Consider the following 19749-nt stretch of genomic DNA (forward strand, 5'->3'; position numbering starts at 1 on the left):
AAGGACAGGGATGAGTTCACAAAGCTCCGTTACCAGGAACACATGGCCTCGGGAGAAAGGAGAACATCAAAATCACCGTCCAAAACTGTTCCTTGATCAAAAACAAGACTAATGCAGAAGTCTAAAAACCACAATGTCAAGATTCTCACATGGCAATAGAGGCTCAGAGGAAAATATGATTGCACAGACTCAAGATTTCCCATCTATACTCAGCATACACAAACCTGTCAAACTTTGCCTTTACCTGTTCCTCTGGAAGGCCTTGGCTAATTTGGGTTCCCATGGCAACAGCTCGTTTAGCAGCCTTATTAGTGTGATGTGCAACTCTTTCACTACGGCTCTTTTGTTTGGCCGTCGTTCCTGAGATAAGGCACAGAAACACACACACACACACACACACACACTCTGAGTTTACAAGTCACACTGACTCTAATGCCGTTATATTACACACTGGAAATGCCCAATTCATATCATGTTAGGTTGCATGGAAATTAAAATGCTATTTTGCTTTTGTAAAATAATATCTATACAATTCAGGATGAATTACACATTGAAATGACTAATCAAACCAAAAACTGTCATTGTGTGCACAACATGCAAATATAAATATACAAATAAAAATTAAATACATGTTTGTGTTTGTGAGAATGTATGTGAGTGTGTGTGTGAGAGTGTGTGTGTGTGTGAGAGTGTCTGTATGGAAGTTTGTGCGTGTGAGTGTGTGCCCATGAGTGTGTGTGTTAGAGAGAGGTAGTGCTAAGTGTGTGTGTGTGTGAGAGTGTGTGTTCCCTCTCTTACTAACAGATCTCGGTTTGCCGCCATTGAGCTCTTTCAGCTGATCTTCTGTTTTCCTGATCAGGACTCTGAGATCATCCAGACTGGAGCAGATCAACTGCAGACACAAACAAGAAAACACACACCATCACACACTGCCATTCGCCATCACACACAGCATCCCACACTGCCGTTCACCATCACACACAGCATCACACACTGCCATTCACCATCACACACACCATCACGCACTGCCATTCGCCATCACACACTGCCATTCGCCATCACACACAGCATCCCACACTGCCGTTCACCATCACACACACCATCACACACTGCCATTCGCCATCACACACTGCAATTCACCATCACACACACCATCACACACTGCCATTCACCATCACACACACCATCACACACTGCCATTCACCATCACACACTGCCATTCGCCATCACACACACCACCACACACTGCCATTCACCATCACACACTGCCATTCACCATCACACACACACCATCACACACTGCCATTCACCATCACACACTGCCATTCGCCATCACACACACCACCACACACTGCAATTCACCATCACACACACCACCACACACTGCCATTCACCATCACACACAGACATTCACCATCACACACTGCCATTCACCATCACACACTGCCATTCACTATCACACACTGCCATTCACCATCACACACACCATCACCCACTGCCATTCACCATCACACACTGCCATTCACCATCACCCACAGCCATTCACCATCAAACACTGCCATTCACCATCACACACTGCCATTCGCCATCACACACTGCCATTCGCCATCACATACTGCCATTCGCCATCACACACTGCCATTCGCCATCACACACTGCCATTCACCATCAAACACTGCCATTCACCATCAAACACTGCCATTCACCATCACACACACACATTCACACTGCCATTCACTATCACACACTGCCATTCACCATCCCACACACCATCACCCACAGCCATTCACCATCAAACACTACCATTCACCATCAAACACTGCCATTCACCATCAAACACTGCCATTCACCATCACACACACATTCACACTGCCATTCACTATCACACACTGCCATTCACCATCCCACACACCATCACCCACTGCCATTCACCATCACCCACTGCCATTCACCATCACCCACAGCCATTCACCATCAAACACTGCCATTCACCATCACACACACCATCACCCACTGCCATTCACCATCACACACACCATCACCCACTGCCATTCACCATCACACACACCATCACCCACTGCCATTCACCATCACACACACCATCACCCACAGCCATTCACCATCAAACACTGCCATTCACCATCAAACACTGCCATTCACCATCACACACTGCCATTCGCCATCAAACACTGCCATTCACCATCACACACTGCCATTCGCCATCAAACACTGCCATTCGCCATCAAACACTGCCATTCGCCATCACACACTGCCATTCACCATCAAACACTGCCATTCACCATCAAACACTGCCATTCACCATCAAACACTGCCATTCACCATCACCCACAGCCATTCACCATCAAACACTGCCATTCACCATCACACACTGCCATTCACCATCAAACACTGCCATTCACCATCACACACTGCCATTCACCATCAAACACTGCCATTCACCATCAAACACTGCCATTCACCATCAAACACTGCCATTCACCATCACCCACAGCCATTCACCATCAAACACTGCCATTCACCATCACACACTGCCATTCACCATCACACACTGCCATTCACCATCACACACTGCCATTCACCATCAAACACTGCCATTCACCATCACCCACAGCCATTCACCATCAAACACTGCCATTCACCATCAAACACTGCCATTCACCATCACACACTGCCATTCACCATCAAACACTGCCATTCACCATCAAACACTGCCATTCACCATCACACACTGCCATTCACCATCACACACTGCCATTCACCATCAAACACTGCCATTCACCATCACACACTGCCATTCACCATCAAACACTGCCATTCACCATCACACAATGCCATTCACCATCACACACTGCCATTCACCATCAAACACTGCCATTCACCATCACACACTGTCATTCACCATCACACACTGCCATTCACCATCAAACACTGCCATTCACCATCAAACACTGCCATTCACCATCAAACACTGCCATTCACCATCACACACTGCCATTCACCATCACACACTGCCATTCACCATCAAACACTGCCATTCACCATCACACACTGCCATTCACCATCACACACTGCCATTCACCATCACACACTGTCATTCACCATCACACACTGTCATTCACCATCACACACCGCCATTCACCATCAAACACCGCCATTCACCATCAAACACCGCCATTCACCATCACACACTGCCATTCACCATCACACACTGCCATTCACCATCACACACCGCCATTCACCATCAAACACTGCCATTCACCATCACACACTGCCATTCACCATCACACACTGCCATTCACCATCACACACTGCCATTCACCATCAAACACTGCCATTCACCATCACACACTGCCATTCACCATCACACACTGCCATTCACCATCACACACTGCCATTCACCATCAAACACTGCCATTCACCATCAAACACTGCCATTCACCATCAAACACTGCCATTCACCATCACACACTGCCATTCACTATCACACACTGCCATTCACCATCACACACACATTCACACACTGCCATTCACCATCAAACACTGCCATTCACCATCACACACACATTCACACTGCCATTCACTATCACACACTGCCAATTCACCATCCCACACACATTCACACACTGCCATTCGCCATCACACACTACCATTCACCATCACGCACTGCCATTCACCATCACACACTACCGTTCACCATCAAACACTGCCATTCACCATCACACACACACTGCCATTCACTATCACACACTGCCATTCACCATCCCACACACACATTCACACACTGCCATTCGCCATCACACACTATCATTCACCATCACGCACAGCCATTCACCATCACACACTACCGTTCACCATCAAACACTGCCATTCACCATCACACACACATTCACACTGCCATTCACTATCACACACTGCCATTCACCACCCCACACACATTCACACACTGCCATTCACCATCACACACTGCCATTCAACATCACACACACATTCACACTGCCATTCACTATCACACACTGCCATTCACCATCCCACACACACATTCACACACTGCCATTCGCCATCACACACTATCATTCACCATCACGCACAGCCATTCACCATCACACACTACCGTTCACCATCAAACACTGCCATTCACCATCACACACACATTCACACTGCCATTCACTATCACACACTGCCATTCACCATCCCACACACATTCACACACTGCCATTCACCATTACACACTGCCATTCAACATCAAACACTGCCATTCACCATCAAACACTGCCATTCACCATCAAACACTGCCATTCACCATCACACACACACATTCACACTGCCATTCACTATCACACACTGCCATTCACCATCACACACACATTAACACTGCCATTCACCATCAAACACTGCCATTCACCATCAAACACTGCCATTCACCATCACACACTGCCATTCACCATCACACACACACATTCACACTGCCATTCACCATCAAACGCTTCCATTCACCATCACACACTGCCATTCACCATCACACACTGCCATTCACCATCACACACTGCCATTCACCATCACACACACATTCACACACTGCCATTCACTATCACACACTGCCATTCACCACCACACACACCATCATGTGTAGTTGTGTAGCTCATTATCAGCGGTGTGTAGTTGTGTAGCTCATTATCAGCGGTGTGTAGTTGTGTAGCTCATTATCAGCGGTGTGTAGTTGTGTAGCTCATTATCAGTGGTGTGTAGTTGTGTAGCTCATTATCAGCGGTGTGTAGTTGTGTAGCTCATTATCAGCGGTGTGTAGTTGTGTAGCAGACCTGAAACGAGGGTCCTTCCGGAAGCAGAGCAGATCCTGCCGCTCTCCTCTCCATCATCTTCCCATCAATCCGGTTTCCTGCCGATGAAAAACGCCACAGCGCATAAGACACACACACACACACACACACACACACACACACACGTAGTGCTTCCATGTTTTATGGGGACTTTCCATAGGCGTTTTTATACTGTACAAACCGTATTTTCTATCCCCTTACACTGCCCCTAAACCTACCCATCACACACACACACACACACACACACACACACACACACTTCGTAACATCTGGACCACACCCGTAAGACCTCCGTTCATCTTCACACACAGTTGATGCGTCCAAAAATAACAAAAACTACGACTTTATTCAGCATTGTCTTCTCTTCCGCGTTTGTGTTCAATCCTCAAATAAAGATTCAAACGGTTATGAGTCAGCGAATCGATTCATGATTCGGATCGCGTGTCAAACTGCTGAAATCACGAGACACTGGCGATCCGAATCATTGAAAGGGATGATGTTTTAATTCCCTTTCTGGACATGGACAGTATAGTGTGCATACACTTGCATACGCTCTCGGACTAAATATAAAATATCTTAAACTGTGTGTGAAGATGAACGGAGGTCTTACGGGTGTGGAGCGACATTAGGGAGAGGAGTTAATGACAGACATTTCATTTTTGGCAGAATTAACCCTGTAACATGGATAGATCTCCACCTGTCGCGATAATATGTAAAACTCCTGATGTTAGAGTAAAGACCCTTTCACACTGAACACGATTAGAGCGTCTGGAGCGAGTTATTTCCATGTTAACTCAATGGAAAGGCGCGTTGACGCGCGTCTGGAGGTCCTGCGGGGCGAATGATGCAAATTGAGCGTTTCGCGCGAGTGGTGTGTTTTGTGCATTCACGCATTTGAAGCGAAATCGAGCCGAGTTGAAATATCTGAACTTTGGCGTCAATTCGCGCCGCGTTAACCAATGAGGAGCCTGCTTGCTGCTGTCACGTGGTAAAGTGACGTATGAGGAACCCTGCATCATTTAAAAAAAACTATATTTTTGTCACTAAAAGCGCTATATAAATGTATAGTTGATAATGTAGGTGTTTAAAGCTAAAATATGCGGTTTATTGATAAAGACAGCGCTTATTTAAAACGATCATCTTGTGTTTTTGTAGTTGTGAGCTCCAGGCGATCAGCGGCGCTCAGCGCTCGTTAACCCCGGCGAGAGCAGCCTTTCCTGGGCTAGTCCTTCTGCCGTTTGCCGCCGGCTCGGATGTCTCTGTAGAGGTTAACATGAGATATAATTCGTCTTGTGTACATCTAATGGACGAGCTGTGGTCTAATGAATCTATTGTTGCCTACCAAATCATTTTGAGGGCAAAGTGAAGTTTCATAACTTTATATTTTTTAAGGATATTAAAAGCTCCACTGTGTGATATTTTCCCCCATCTAGCGGTGAAAAGGTTTATGACCATCCAGTGAATAATAGTTTCTGTTCCTCTCAATTCTGATTTCATTTTAACTCCTACGGTGGCCGATTTAGTCCAAGATTAACACGGCTTCCAGTTCGACCTCATCCATGAGTGCTCCTTCAAACGATGAGGTTACTTGAGAAAACTATTATAATTTGCAGTTATTTAATTTATCAGTATATAGCCGTCTCAAGCAATCCCCCTCTTCACATTCGACACGGTGCCATCGAGTGTTAAAACGCGAAAGGCGAAGCTTGAATTTACGGGTATGTCCCTCTTTGGCTACTGTACTTTCAAGATGGAGGAGCAACATGGCGACCGGCATTCGAACCCCTCACGCGTATGTGTTTTCAACGGCGTATTATAAACTTACGAGAATACTTTATTACCTGAAAGAAGTAAATATACATTAATGAGCACATTTTTGAAAGAACTAAGAGTTTTTAGCTAAGAATAAACTAAAAAAGTGACACAGTGTAGCGTTAAATATACATGCAGTGAATATAATCTAGGTATTGCATTGGCTGAACCAAATTTGTGTGGCTGTTAATACTTAATATACATAAAATTAAATAAAAAAATAGAGGTAAAGTGGTGTTTTCAGACATATTTCACAGTCTATTTCGCTTTAAATGCTCGATTTATGGGTGCGTCCAATTCGTTGCGGACGCGCAAATGGATTTAAAATGGTCACGCGTCGAACCAAACGCGGTAGCTGCGATTTTGATGCTCAATTTGCGTTTGGTGTGAACGTAGCATTAGAGTTTACCCAGCTTCCACCGCTTCCTCTTGTCCTTCTTCTTCATGGCTGTGGCCCTCTGGAGGCGGCGTTTGGCAGTGCGCTTCTTCAGGCTCAGTCTGCTCGTCTTCCTCATGGCTTTCTTCTTGTGGGCGTGGTCTCTGAGCAGGGGGGTGGAGTCGTGGCCCATGGGGGCGTGGTCTCTGTGCAGGGGGGCGGAGTCAGCCCAGAGGCGTGGCGAATCCTGCGCCGCTCCACAGCCGCCCGGGCTTTGGTCCTCACAGGTCATGTGATTCGCATCTTTCTTGTTTTGAGCTGGAGAAACACCCTTATAGCAGCTCTCTCCCACTCTAAAGCACGGCTCGCAGTCAGACTCATCCTCCTCTTCTTCTTCCTCTTCTTCTTTTAACCGTCCCTCCACTGGGAAAGTCCCTCGGATGCTCCCGGAGTCCGGAGATTCGTCTCTGCTCCATGAGATTACACTGGAGGAGCATCTGTGATCCCTCAGCTCCGCCTGGCTCTCGTCCTGCACCTTCATTATACCTACACACACACACACACACACACACACACACGCACACACACACGCACGCACGCACGCACGCACAAACAAACAAGCGTGCACACACACAAACGCACGCACGCACATATAATAATAAAACGAGAAGTATAATTAATTATAAATAAATAAATATTTTTAATAGTTTTATTTATAATTAATTTATTGTTATTGGTTTTATTTAAATATCGATTTTATTTATCCAACACATTGTTAATGCTTTTATTTTTAAAAATTATTTATAATTTAAGTAAATAAAATACATTGACCTCTGACCCACCTCAGTGGCATAAAATAGTCTTAAATTGACAATATCGTCTATTGCAATTATTTCCGGGACGATATATCGCGGAAAAAAAAGTAGTTATCGTGACAGGCCTAGGCATAAAATGACAATAATATCGTTTATCTTGATTATTTCTAGGATGATATATGGCGGAAAAAAAGTAGTTATTGTGACAAGCCTAGGCATAAAATGACAATAATATAGTTTATCGCAATTATTTCTAGGATAATATATGGCGGGAAAAAAGTAGTTATCGTGACATGCCTAGGCATAAAATGACAATAATATCGTTTATCTCGATTATTTCCAGGACGATATATCGCCTAGACATAAAATGACAATAATATCGTTTATCGCAATTATTTCGGGGATGATATATCGCGAAAAAAAACTAGTTATCGTGACATGCCTAGGCATAAAATGACAATAATATCGTTTATCTCGATTATTTCCAGCACGATATATCGCCTAGACATAAAATGGCAATAATATCGTTTATCGCAATTATTTCGGGGATGATATATCACGAAAAAAACTAGATATCGTGACAGGCCTAGGCATAAAATGACAATAATATCGTTTATCTCGATTATTTCCAGGACGATATATCGCCTAGACATAAAATGACAATAATATTGTTTATCGCAATTATTTCCGGGACGATATATCGCGGAAAAAAAAGTAATTATCGTGACAGGCCTAGGCATAAAATGACAATAATATCGTTTATCTTGATTATTTCTAGGATGATATATGGCGGAAAAAAAGTAGTTATTGTGACAAGCCTAGGCATAAAATGACAATAATATAGTTTATCGCAATTATTTCTAGGATAATATATGGCGGAAAAAAAGTAGTTATCGTGACAAGCCTAGGGATAATATATGGCGGAAAAAAACTAGTTATCGTGACATGCCTAGGCATAAAATGACAATAATATCGTTTATCTCGATTATTTCCAGGACGATATATCGCCTAGACATAAAATGACAATAATATGATATATGGCGGAAAAAAAGTAGTTATTGTGACAAGCCTAGGCATAAAATGACAATAATATAGTTTATCGCAATTATTTCTAGGATAATATATGGCGGAAAAAAAACTAGTTATCGTGACATGCCTAGGCATAAAATGATAATAATATCGTTTATCTCGATTATTTCCAGGACGATATATCGCCTAGACATAAAATGACAATAATATCGTTTATCGCAATTATTTCGGGGATGATATATCGCAATTATTTCGGGGATGATATATCGCAATTATTTCGGGGATGATATATCGCGAAAAAAAGTAGTTATCGTGACAGGCGTAGGCATAAAATGACAATAATATAGTTTATCGCAATTATTTCCGGGGCGATATATATCGCCTTGACATAAAATTACAATAATATCGTTTATCACTATTATTTCCAGGACGATATATCGCAAAACAAAAAAATAGCTATCGTGACAGGCCTACTCACGTGTTTGGACCGTGACCTCTGACCCTTCCGGTGGCGTCTCCTGGGATCTCTTGACGTGGAGCAGCGGAAGAGGAAACTCGACTGCGCGGCTGGGACTCTGCCGGTAGATCCGCAGGTCGGCGCCGCAGAAGTGAGGGAAGTGTATGTAGGCGTTGTCCTGCCCGTCGTAGCCCAGGATGGACTCGCGGCATTCGTGGATGGGCTGGGCCAGAACCGCGTCCTGCACGTCCTTCTGGGTCTCGTACACGTGGTCGCACAGGCCCTTGAGGAGCCAGACTCGCTGGGGGAAGGGGAGCAGGTGGAAGGGCGTGACCTCCAGCGGACTGACCTCTCCCAGAGTCCAGAAGAACTGGTGGCTCAGGCCCATGAGTTCCCCTCTCGCCATCTGATCTTCGGCCCGGCCGACCTCACGGTACCAGCTTTGGACCCGGCGCCGAAGCTCCGCCTCCCATTTCCTATAGGCCAGTGGTGGGCGGCGATGGACGCTCGCTCTCCGGTGCGGCGGACAGAGCAGAGAGGTCATGACCTTAGCCAGGAACGAACTGCAGCGCGGCATCAGGAGGCAACGCTCCAGCTCGTAGAACACGATTTCAGGCAGGTTGAGCGCAGTCTGAGCCAGACACAGAAAATGGCCGATGGCTGGAAGCTCCCACATGCTCCGGATCGGCCACGGCTCAGCTAAAGCGAGTAAGGAACTCTCCCACTCCTCCAGATCCTTCACCGACGCCTCTTCTACGCCTTTACGCTCCAGCTCCCGCTGCCTAGAGGTCAAAGGTCACCCGTTAAACACGCAGTCATTCGGGGTTCTACGACATACATCATGACAGAAATATATTATCAAATATATTATTCAAACGGCTGATTCATTCAAACACTGAAAGATTCAGTAACACACGCACACACACACACACACACACACACACACACACACACTGCCCCAAACCTACCCATCACACACACACTGCCCCTTAACCTACCCATCACACACACACACACACACACACACACACACACACACACCCTAAACCTACCCATCACACACACACACTGCCCCTTAACCTACCCATCACACACACACACACACTGCCCCTTAACCTACCCATCATACACACACACTGCCCCTAAACCTAAACATCACACACACACACACACACACACACACACACACAGCCCCTAAACCTTGTGACATATGGGGACATTCCATAGGCGTAATGGTTTTTATACTGTACAAACCGTATTTACTATCCCCTTACACTGCCCCTAAACCTACCCATCACACACACACACACACACACACTGCCCCTAAACCTACCCATCACACACACACACACACACACACACACACACACACACACACACACACTGCCCCTAAACCTACCCATCACACACACACACACACACACACACACTGCCCCTTAACCTACCCATCACACACACACACACACACACACTGCCCCTAAACCTACCCATCACACACACACACACACACACACACACACACACACACACACACACACACACTGCCCCTAAACCTACCCATCACACACACACACACACACACACACACACTGCCCCTTAACCTACCCATCACACACACACACACACACACACACACACACACTGCCCCAAACCTACCCATCACACACACACTGCCCCTTAACCTACCCATCACACACACACACACACACACACACCCTAAACCTACCCATCACACACACACACTGCCCCTTAACCTACCCATCACACACACACACACACACACTGCCCCTTAACCTACCCATCATACACACACACTGCCCCTAAACCTAAACATCACACACACACACACACACACAGCCCCTAAACCTTGTGACATATGGGGACATTCCATAGGCGTAATGATTTTTATACTGTACAAACCGTATTTACTATCCCCTTACACTGCCCCTAAACCTACCCATCACACACACACACACACACACACACACACACACACACACACACAGCCCCTAAACCTACCGATCACACACACACACACACACAAACACACACATTCTGCATTTTTACTTTCTCATAAAAACTCCTCCTGTGTGATTTATAAGCCTTTTGTAAAGTGGGGCCATGGGTAATGTCCTCATATTTCACCCTCTCCTGTAATACCTGTGTCATACCCATGGCATTATACACATTTGTGTCCTCATATGTCACAAAAACATGCCCACACACACACACACACACACACACACACACACACACACACACACAGTTGCTGTGAGATGCGTTACGGTTCTGCTGTGATTTATTTTCGCTGCTGAAATAGAACAAAAACAGTCAATATTGCATTTAAAATGTAAGTGACTTAATGTTAATTAATTGTTTTTTTTAGTCTTTTTTAGTCGTGATGCAGTGTTTCCCACAGATTCGAAAGCAATGTCTGTGTGTGTGTGTGTGAGAAGGGGGGTATTTACATAACGTTTATTACGTAAATAAAAAATTAAAAACATTTTACATTTTAAGGGAACACTAAAAGAAATCTAGTATTTGATTTATAAAACTTACAAATAAGTAAGCAGTAATAATCTGCAATACTTTAAGCAACTCGACTATTATTTATTAAAGAGTCATACAGGCACTTGGTGGGTAATGGCATTACAAATGGAAATTATTCGTCCAGCCACAAATGACTCTTATTTACCTCTTTGCATTGGAATTCTCCATTTTAACCTTGACTACTACACTAATTTTAATATAAATAATATAAATATTAGAAAATAAAATTAAGTGATTTTAAATGGACCATACTTATTGCACAAATAGTATTTAGTACCACAAGATCTCCTTAAAATTTTCAATAAATATTACTAAACTAAAATATAGAACATTTATTTAACTGAAAAATAGTTAAGGTGTACGTCATATTTGCCCATGATAGTAAGGAAAACCTCAGGGCTAAATATAAGAAGAGAATAACGATGATGTTAATAATGTTGCATCTCCATCGATCTTCATAATAATCAATGCACACTATGCTGTACTGTTTACCAAAAATTGCTGCAAATACCTGTATAGTGAAGCTGTTGTCTGTTCAAATATATTGACACAGCGCTGGTTTGTTGTTGAAACACTAAGAGCGCCTAAACGGTATTTGTTGTTTAAATTTCATATTAAAACTTAAAGGGTTAGATCAGCCAAAAATGAAATGTCTGTCATTAACTCCTCTCCCTAATGTTGTTCCACACCCGTAAGACCTCCGTTCATCTTCACACACAGTTTAAGATATTTTATATTTAGTCCGAGAGCGTATGCAAGTGTATGCACACTATACTGTCCATGTCCAGAAAGGGGAATAAAAACATCATCACAGTAGTCCATATGAGACATCAGTGGGTTAATTAGAGTCTCTTGAAGCATCCAAAATACATTTGGGTCCAAAAATAACAAAAACTACGACTTTATTCAGCATTGGCTTCTCTTCCGCGTTTGTGTTCAATCCTCAAATAAAGATTCAAACGGTTATGAGTCAGCGAATCGATTCATGATTCGGATCGCGTGTCAAACGGCTGAAATCACGAGACACTGCCGATCCGAATCATGAATCATAAATCCACTAAAGAGGATAATCGTAATAGCGAGTTGTGTGTGTCGTCACCTCTTCTCGTCTTTGGCTCGCTGGAGCTCCTCCAATCGCAGCGCTTGCACCATAATGGACTCGCTGCCGCCCACAGTAATGGCCGCCAGGTTTCGCGGCACCAAACGCCTCCTGGACGACGAGCCGACAGGGGCTCTCTCATCCTCGGAGCCGAAACGACCCCTGGAGGTCACGGATAGGCTGGTTTTCTCCCTAAGCGTCCTAATGTGGGACAGAAAATACAGTGAATCTCAAAGCTAAATGAACAGATTCATAAAATAAGACTGAACAGGGCCGAGATATTAGTAATATTGAACAAATATTGCAGAACTCAGTGCACGCTGCATTTCCATGTTTTCATTCATCTGACTCTTTGCCAATGCAGTCCTCCGCTCATCTTCACACACAGATGAAGATATTAGTGTTGAAATCCGATGGCTCAGAAAGGCCTTCATTGACACCAATGTCATTTCCTCTCTCAAGACCCATAAAGGCACTAAAGACGTCGTTACAAAGCCCATCTCACTACAGCGGCTCTACAATCATTGATGAAGAGGCCAGAATAGAAAAAAAACTAAATAACGACTTATATAGTGATGGCCGATTTCAAAACTAAGCTTCGAAACCGTTATGAGTCAGTGAATCGATTCATGATTCGGATCACGTGTCAAACTGCTGAAATCACGAGACTTTGGCGATCCGAATCATGAATCGTAGAAAAGAAAAAGTGTCAGAAATTGTTACATTTTTAGTTAGAAATTCTGAACTAAAAGTGTCAGAAATGGTAACATTTTTACGAAGAAATTCTAAAGTGAAAGTTTCAGAAACTGTAACATTTTTACGAAGAAATTCTAATATAAAAGTGTTAGAAATTGTTACATTCTTATAGCCTGACAAGCCGGACCCACATCAAGATGTTTGGTCTGGAAACTCTCCATTGGCAGCTCAATCTGAGGGGCGGATAAACGGCTGTCTGTCAAACTCCCTCTGCACGCGATAGGATAGCGCTACACCAACCAGAGCAACGAAGGTGAAACAGAGCTTGTTGACAGATTAAACATTCACCGGTCGGCTAAACTCTGAACACATCTTCCCTTTTTAAGAATGACTTCAGTGTCATTCTTTGTTCTTTTCTCAGAGAAAAGCTTAACTCAAGTCTGCCAGAGTCGCGGTCAAAGCTGATTCGAAAGACCGCCGTTCGCCAGTTTCTGTGTTTACTAGAAGCACGCAAACGCAACTCGGCCGTCGTCATTATGGCCCCGCCCACCGACTCTATACACGACGTGATTGGCCCGTCCAGATTGTGAGGAATACAGCTCAGAAGGGTATTGAGAGTTGCTAGACGACACTTGCGGGCAGATTAAATTTGCTACCGCTAGGGTGCGTCTAGATTTCTTGGCTAACATTCTTATGTAGAAATTGTTACATTTTTACGAAGAAATTCTAAAATAAAAGTGTCCGAAATTGTTCCATTCTTATGTAGAAATTCTAATATAAAATTGTCCGAAATTGTTCCATTCTTATGTAGAAATTCTAATATAAAAGTGTCAGAAATTATAACATTTTTATGAAGAAATTCTAAAGTAAAAGTGTCAGACATTGTAACATTTTTATGAAGAATTTCTAAAGTAAAAGTGTCAGAAATTGTTACATTCTTATGTAGAAATTCTTATATAAAAGTGTCAGAAATTATAACATTTTTATGAAGAATTTCTAAAGTAAGTGTCAGAAATTGTTACATTCTTATGTAGAAATTCTAAAGTAAAAGTGTCCGAAATTATAACATTCTTATGTAGAAATTCTAAAGTAAATGTGTCAGAAATTGTAAAAATTTTACGAAGAAATTCTAATATAAAAGTGTCCGAAATTGTTCCATTCTTATGTAGAAATTCTAAAGTAAATGTGTCAGAAATTGTAACAATTTTATGAAGAAATTCTTAAGTAAGTGTCAGAAATTGTAACATTTTTAGGTAGAAATTCTAAAGTAAAAGTTTCAGAAATTGTAACATTTTTATGAAGAATTTCTAAATTAAATGTTTCAAAAATTGTTACATTCTTATGTAGAAATTCTAAAGTAAGTGTCATAAAATTGTAACATTTTATGAAGAAATTCTAAAGTAAAAGTGTCAGAAATTGTAACATTTTTAGGTGGAAATTCTAAAGTAAAAGTGTCAGAAATTGTAACATTTTTAGGTGGAAATTCTAAAGTAAATGTGTCAGAAATTATTACATTTTTCTGAAGAAATTCTTAAGTAAAAGTGTCAGAAATTGTAACATTTTTTGTTAGAAATACTAAAGTAAAAGTGTCATAAATTGTAACATTTTTAGGTGGAAATTCTAAAGTAAAAGTGTCAGAAATTGTAACATTTTTATGAAGAATTTCTAAAGTAAATTTATTTAGAAATTATTACATTTTTATGAAGAAATTCTAAAGTAAAAGTTTCAGAAATTGTAACATTTTTATGAAGAAATTCTAAAGTAAAAGTTTCAGACATTGTAACATTTTTAGGTGGAAATTCTAAAGTAAAAGTGTCAGATATTGTAACATTTTTATGAAGAATTTCTAAAGTAAATTTATTTAGAAATTATTACATTTTTATGAAGAAATTCTAAAGTAAAAGTTTCAGAAATTGTAACATTTTTATGAAGAAATTCTAAAGTAAAAGTGTCACAAATTGTAACATTTTTAGGTGGAAATTCTAAAGTAAAAGTGTCAGAAATTGTAACATTTTTATGAAGAATTTCTAAAGTAAATGTGTCAGAAATTATTACATTTTTATGAAGAAATTCTAAAGTAAAAGTTTCAGAAACTGTAACATTTTTATGAAGAAATTCTAAAGTAAATGTGTCAGAAATTGTAACATTTTTAGGTGGAAATTCTAAAGTAAAAGTGTCAGAAATTGTAACATTTTTATGAAGAAATTCTAAAGTAAAAGTTTCAGAAACTGTAACATTTTTATGAAGAAATTCTAATATAAAAGTGTCAGAAATTGTAACATTTTTATGAAGAAATTCTAAAGTAAAAGTTTCAGAAACTGTAACATTTTTATGAAGAAATTCTAATGTAAAAGTGTCAGAAATTTTTACATTCTTATGTAGAAATTCTAATATAAAAGTGTCAGAAATTATAACATTTTTATGAAGAAATTCTAAAGTAAAAGTGTCAAAAATTGTAAACTTTTTACGAAGAAATTCTAATATAAAAGTGTCCGAAATTGTTAAATTCTTATGTAGAAATTCTAAAGTAAATGTGTCAGAAATTGTAACATTCTTAGTTAGAAATACTAAAGTAAAAGTGTCAGAAATTGCAACATTTTTATGTAGAAATCTTAAGGTAAAAGTGTCAGAAATTGTTACATTCTTATGTAGAAATTCTAATATAAAAGTGTCAGAAATTATAACATTTTTATGAAGAATTTCTAAAGTAAAAGTGTCAGACATTGTAACATTTTTAGTTAGAAATACTAAAGTAAAAGTGTCAAAAATTGTTACATTCTTATGTAGAAATTCTAAAGTAAAAGTGTCAGAAATTGTTACATTCTTATGTAGAAATTCTAAAGTAAAAGTGTCAGAAATTGTTACATTCTTATGTAGAAATTCTTATATAAAAGTGTCAGAAATTCTAACATTTTTATGAAGAAATTCTAAAGTAAAAGTGTCAAAAATTGTAAAAAAATTAACAAAGAAATTCTAACATAAAAGTGTACGAAATTGTTACATTCTTTTGAAGAAATTCTAAAGTAAAAGTGTCAGAAATTGTAACATTTTTAGGTAGAAATTCTAAAGTAAAAGTGTCCGAAATTGTAACATTTTTATGAAGAATTTCTAAAGTAAAAGTTTCAGAAACTGTAACATTTTTACGAAGAAATTCTAACATAAAAGTGTCCGAAATTGTTGGATTCTTATGAAGAAATTCTAAAGTAAAAGTGTCAAAAATTGTAACATTTTTATGTAGAAATCTTAAGGTAAAAATGTCAGAAATTGTTACATTCTTATGTAGAAATTCTAAAGTAAAAGTGTCAGAAATTGTTACATTCTTATGTAGAAATTCTAAAGTAAAAGTGTCAGAAATTGTTACATTCTTATGTAGAAATTCTAATATAGGTGTCAGTAATTATAACATTTTTAGATAAAAATTCTAAAGTAAATGTGTCAGAAATTGTTACATTCTTATGTAGAAATTCTAATATAAGTGTCAGAAATTATAACATTTTTAGATAAAAATTCTAAAGTAAATGTGTCAGAAATTGTTACATTCTTATGAAGAAATTGTAGAAAGTATGTAGAAAGTAAACGATCATAAGAATGTAACAATGTCTGACACATTGTTGCATCCAGAATGAATTTGTAAATTGTTAATGAATCCATTCCGTTAAACTGCTTTTTAAGGATGAAGCAGCAAACGCAACCTTAATGTATTTCGTTTTTCTTGTGTCACACAAATTAATCTCGATATTGATGTCTTATTACCTGGACAGCAGGGTCAACTTCTGTTCTAGAATAATCTCCAGTTTCTGGGCCTGTTTGGAGATCCAGTGATCGACTCCGTGGAAGCGGTAACAGTTCTCCAACATTAGTCTGAAATCGGCCACAAACGCTGTGATGGTTTCATACTCGCGATTTGCGAATTTATCGTGCATCTTTCTGAAGGTCATCTCAGCCCCAGGGCTGTGCGACCCGGGGCCGATGGGATGCCAGAACCGGGCCGTTATGGATTTATGCTTCTCTGAGAGAAAGCTTTGAAATATTCTGTAGGCTTGCTGGATTTCTGGTGCGAGGTCATCTGAGGTCAGTGCGAACCGGTTTGGATCCTCTTCACTTTTATCACAGTGTGGCGTTAGATTCTCAAGCTCTGATTGGTCAGATGAACCGTTGCAAAATGGCGTCGACCCCTCCAGAAACTCTGGCTTTTTTTGTACACAGGAGGTCAAGGTCAACTGGTGGTTCAGGTTCATATCCTGGGTCACGTATGACGCAGAATCACACACCTGTCTGTTTTCGCTAAGGTCTGAATGAAGCTTCATTCTCCTGCCGTGATGCTGAGGGCCTCGCTCACCTGCACAGGTGACTCCAGCATCATCTGTCAATCAATGTCAATCTGGCATCACATGAAGCCATTGCTGTTCCTTTCTGAAAAAAAAACACAACAAACCATTAAAACACAGAAAATGTTTTAAAATGGAAAGCACAGAATTTGTGGAGGAAACCAATTTTACACAGCAAAAAATGCTCTTCTTACTTAGTATTTTTGTCTTGTTTCTAGTCCAAACATCTAAAAATTATTCAAAACAAGAAGTATTTACTAGACAAGTAAAAGTAATTGTCTTGTTTTGGGGGAAAATAACACTTAAAATAAGATAAATAATCTGCCAATGGGGTGAGAAAAATAATCTTAATTCAAACAGAAAACAAGATTATTTTTCTTACTCCATTCAGGCAGATTATTTATCTTATTTTAAGCTAAAACTCTCTTCATTTTGAGACAAAACAAGACAATAATTACTTTGTCTGGTAAATGTTTCTCAATGTAAGATTTTTTTATATTTTGACAAACAAGCCAAAAATACTAAGAAAAGCATTTTTTCCCATTGTTTTTATAAATATTACATTGAAATGTTATTAATTCAGTCAATAAGACATTACTTTTACATTATTAAAATGTAATAAATCCTTAATAAAAAGAAAAATACAGAAAAAAAATGTAAATGGAAAAAAAGCCCAATTTGTGGAGGAAACCTTTCACAGAGCCTTGTTATTAATATTACATTGAAATGTTATTAATTCAGTCGATTAGACATGCTTTTAGATTATTAAAATGTAATAAAATCCTTCATAGAAAGAAAAATAAATACAGAAAATGTTTTAAAATGGAAAGCACAGATTGAGATTTGTGGTGGAAATCAATTTCACAGAGCCTTGTTATAAATATTACATTGAAATGTTATTAATTCAGTCGATTAGACATGCTTTTAGATTATTAAAATGTAATTAAATCCTTCATTAAAAGAAAAATAAATACAGAAAATAGACAAATAAGGCGAAATCTGTGGAGAAAAATGAATAAAAAGGTTTTCATATGCCCTGTTATTCTTTAAAAAAAAAAACTAAAAAAAACTAATAGTAAACAGTTGAAGTTTAAAGGAAGGCTAAACATTTTAATTAAACTTTCAGTTTAAATGAGGATTTGTAAGTTCGGCATAATAATCATATTCTAATAAATCTCCTCACGCTTTTCTACAAATCAACAAATCGCCTGAAACTCATTTAAAGTGCAATAATCATATCTAAATGGTGTTAATCTCTCTGTCTTTGATGTTTTATGAGTTTTTACAACATTACCGGAGCGCTGTCCTGTATTGTCGAGTGAAACATTAAACCGCCCGCGCTAGGCCGCAGAGCCAGCGGCCTCGATTTCACTCTCACACCCGGGAGGGCTCGCCTGAGCCGGGCAGCCACCGCTCTTTCTCCCGCGGACCGATGAAGCTCATAGTTCCAGTGTGGCACGATCTGTCAGGAAAATGGCGTTAAAAACCAAAACGCGGCTGTTTTTGCGCTGTCAGGAGGGAAAACATGTCAGATTTTTGAAATAAATACTGTGATAGCGAATGACATGAGAGACTCGCCGACACTGAATCACAGACCGCTGTTTAAGTGTGTGTGTGTGTGTGTGTGTGTGTGCGTGCGTGCGTGCGCGTCTCTCTCTCTCTCTCTCTCTCTCTCTCTCTCTCTCTCTCTCTCTCTCTCTCTCTCTCTCTCTCTCTCTCTCTCTGTGTATT

At 40.2% G+C, this 19749-nt stretch overlaps 1 protein-coding gene across 1 annotated transcript in view; it reads right to left on the reverse strand.

The window, feature by feature from the left end:
- The window catches only part of LOC137045871 (uncharacterized bromodomain-containing protein 10-like), a 24786-nt gene extending 5151 nt beyond the window's left edge, over positions 1-19635 (reverse strand). The window contains exons 1-8 of the mRNA XM_067422814.1: positions 19313-19635; positions 17444-18103; positions 12995-13195; positions 9367-10127; positions 7078-7590; positions 4839-4915; positions 803-892; positions 245-360 (exon numbers count right to left, since the gene is read on the reverse strand). Of these exons, the coding sequence (XP_067278915.1) occupies positions 245-360; positions 803-892; positions 4839-4915; positions 7078-7590; positions 9367-10127; positions 12995-13195; positions 17444-17997 (2312 nt within the window). The 5' untranslated portion in view covers positions 17998-18103; positions 19313-19635. The remainder of the gene's footprint in view (positions 1-244; positions 361-802; positions 893-4838; positions 4916-7077; positions 7591-9366; positions 10128-12994; positions 13196-17443; positions 18104-19312) is intronic.
- Between the last annotated feature and the right edge of the window lie 114 nt (positions 19636-19749).

This window comes from Pseudorasbora parva, chromosome 18 (assembly GCF_024679245.1).
Source record: "Pseudorasbora parva isolate DD20220531a chromosome 18, ASM2467924v1, whole genome shotgun sequence".
NCBI lineage: Eukaryota > Metazoa > Chordata > Actinopteri > Cypriniformes > Gobionidae > Pseudorasbora > Pseudorasbora parva.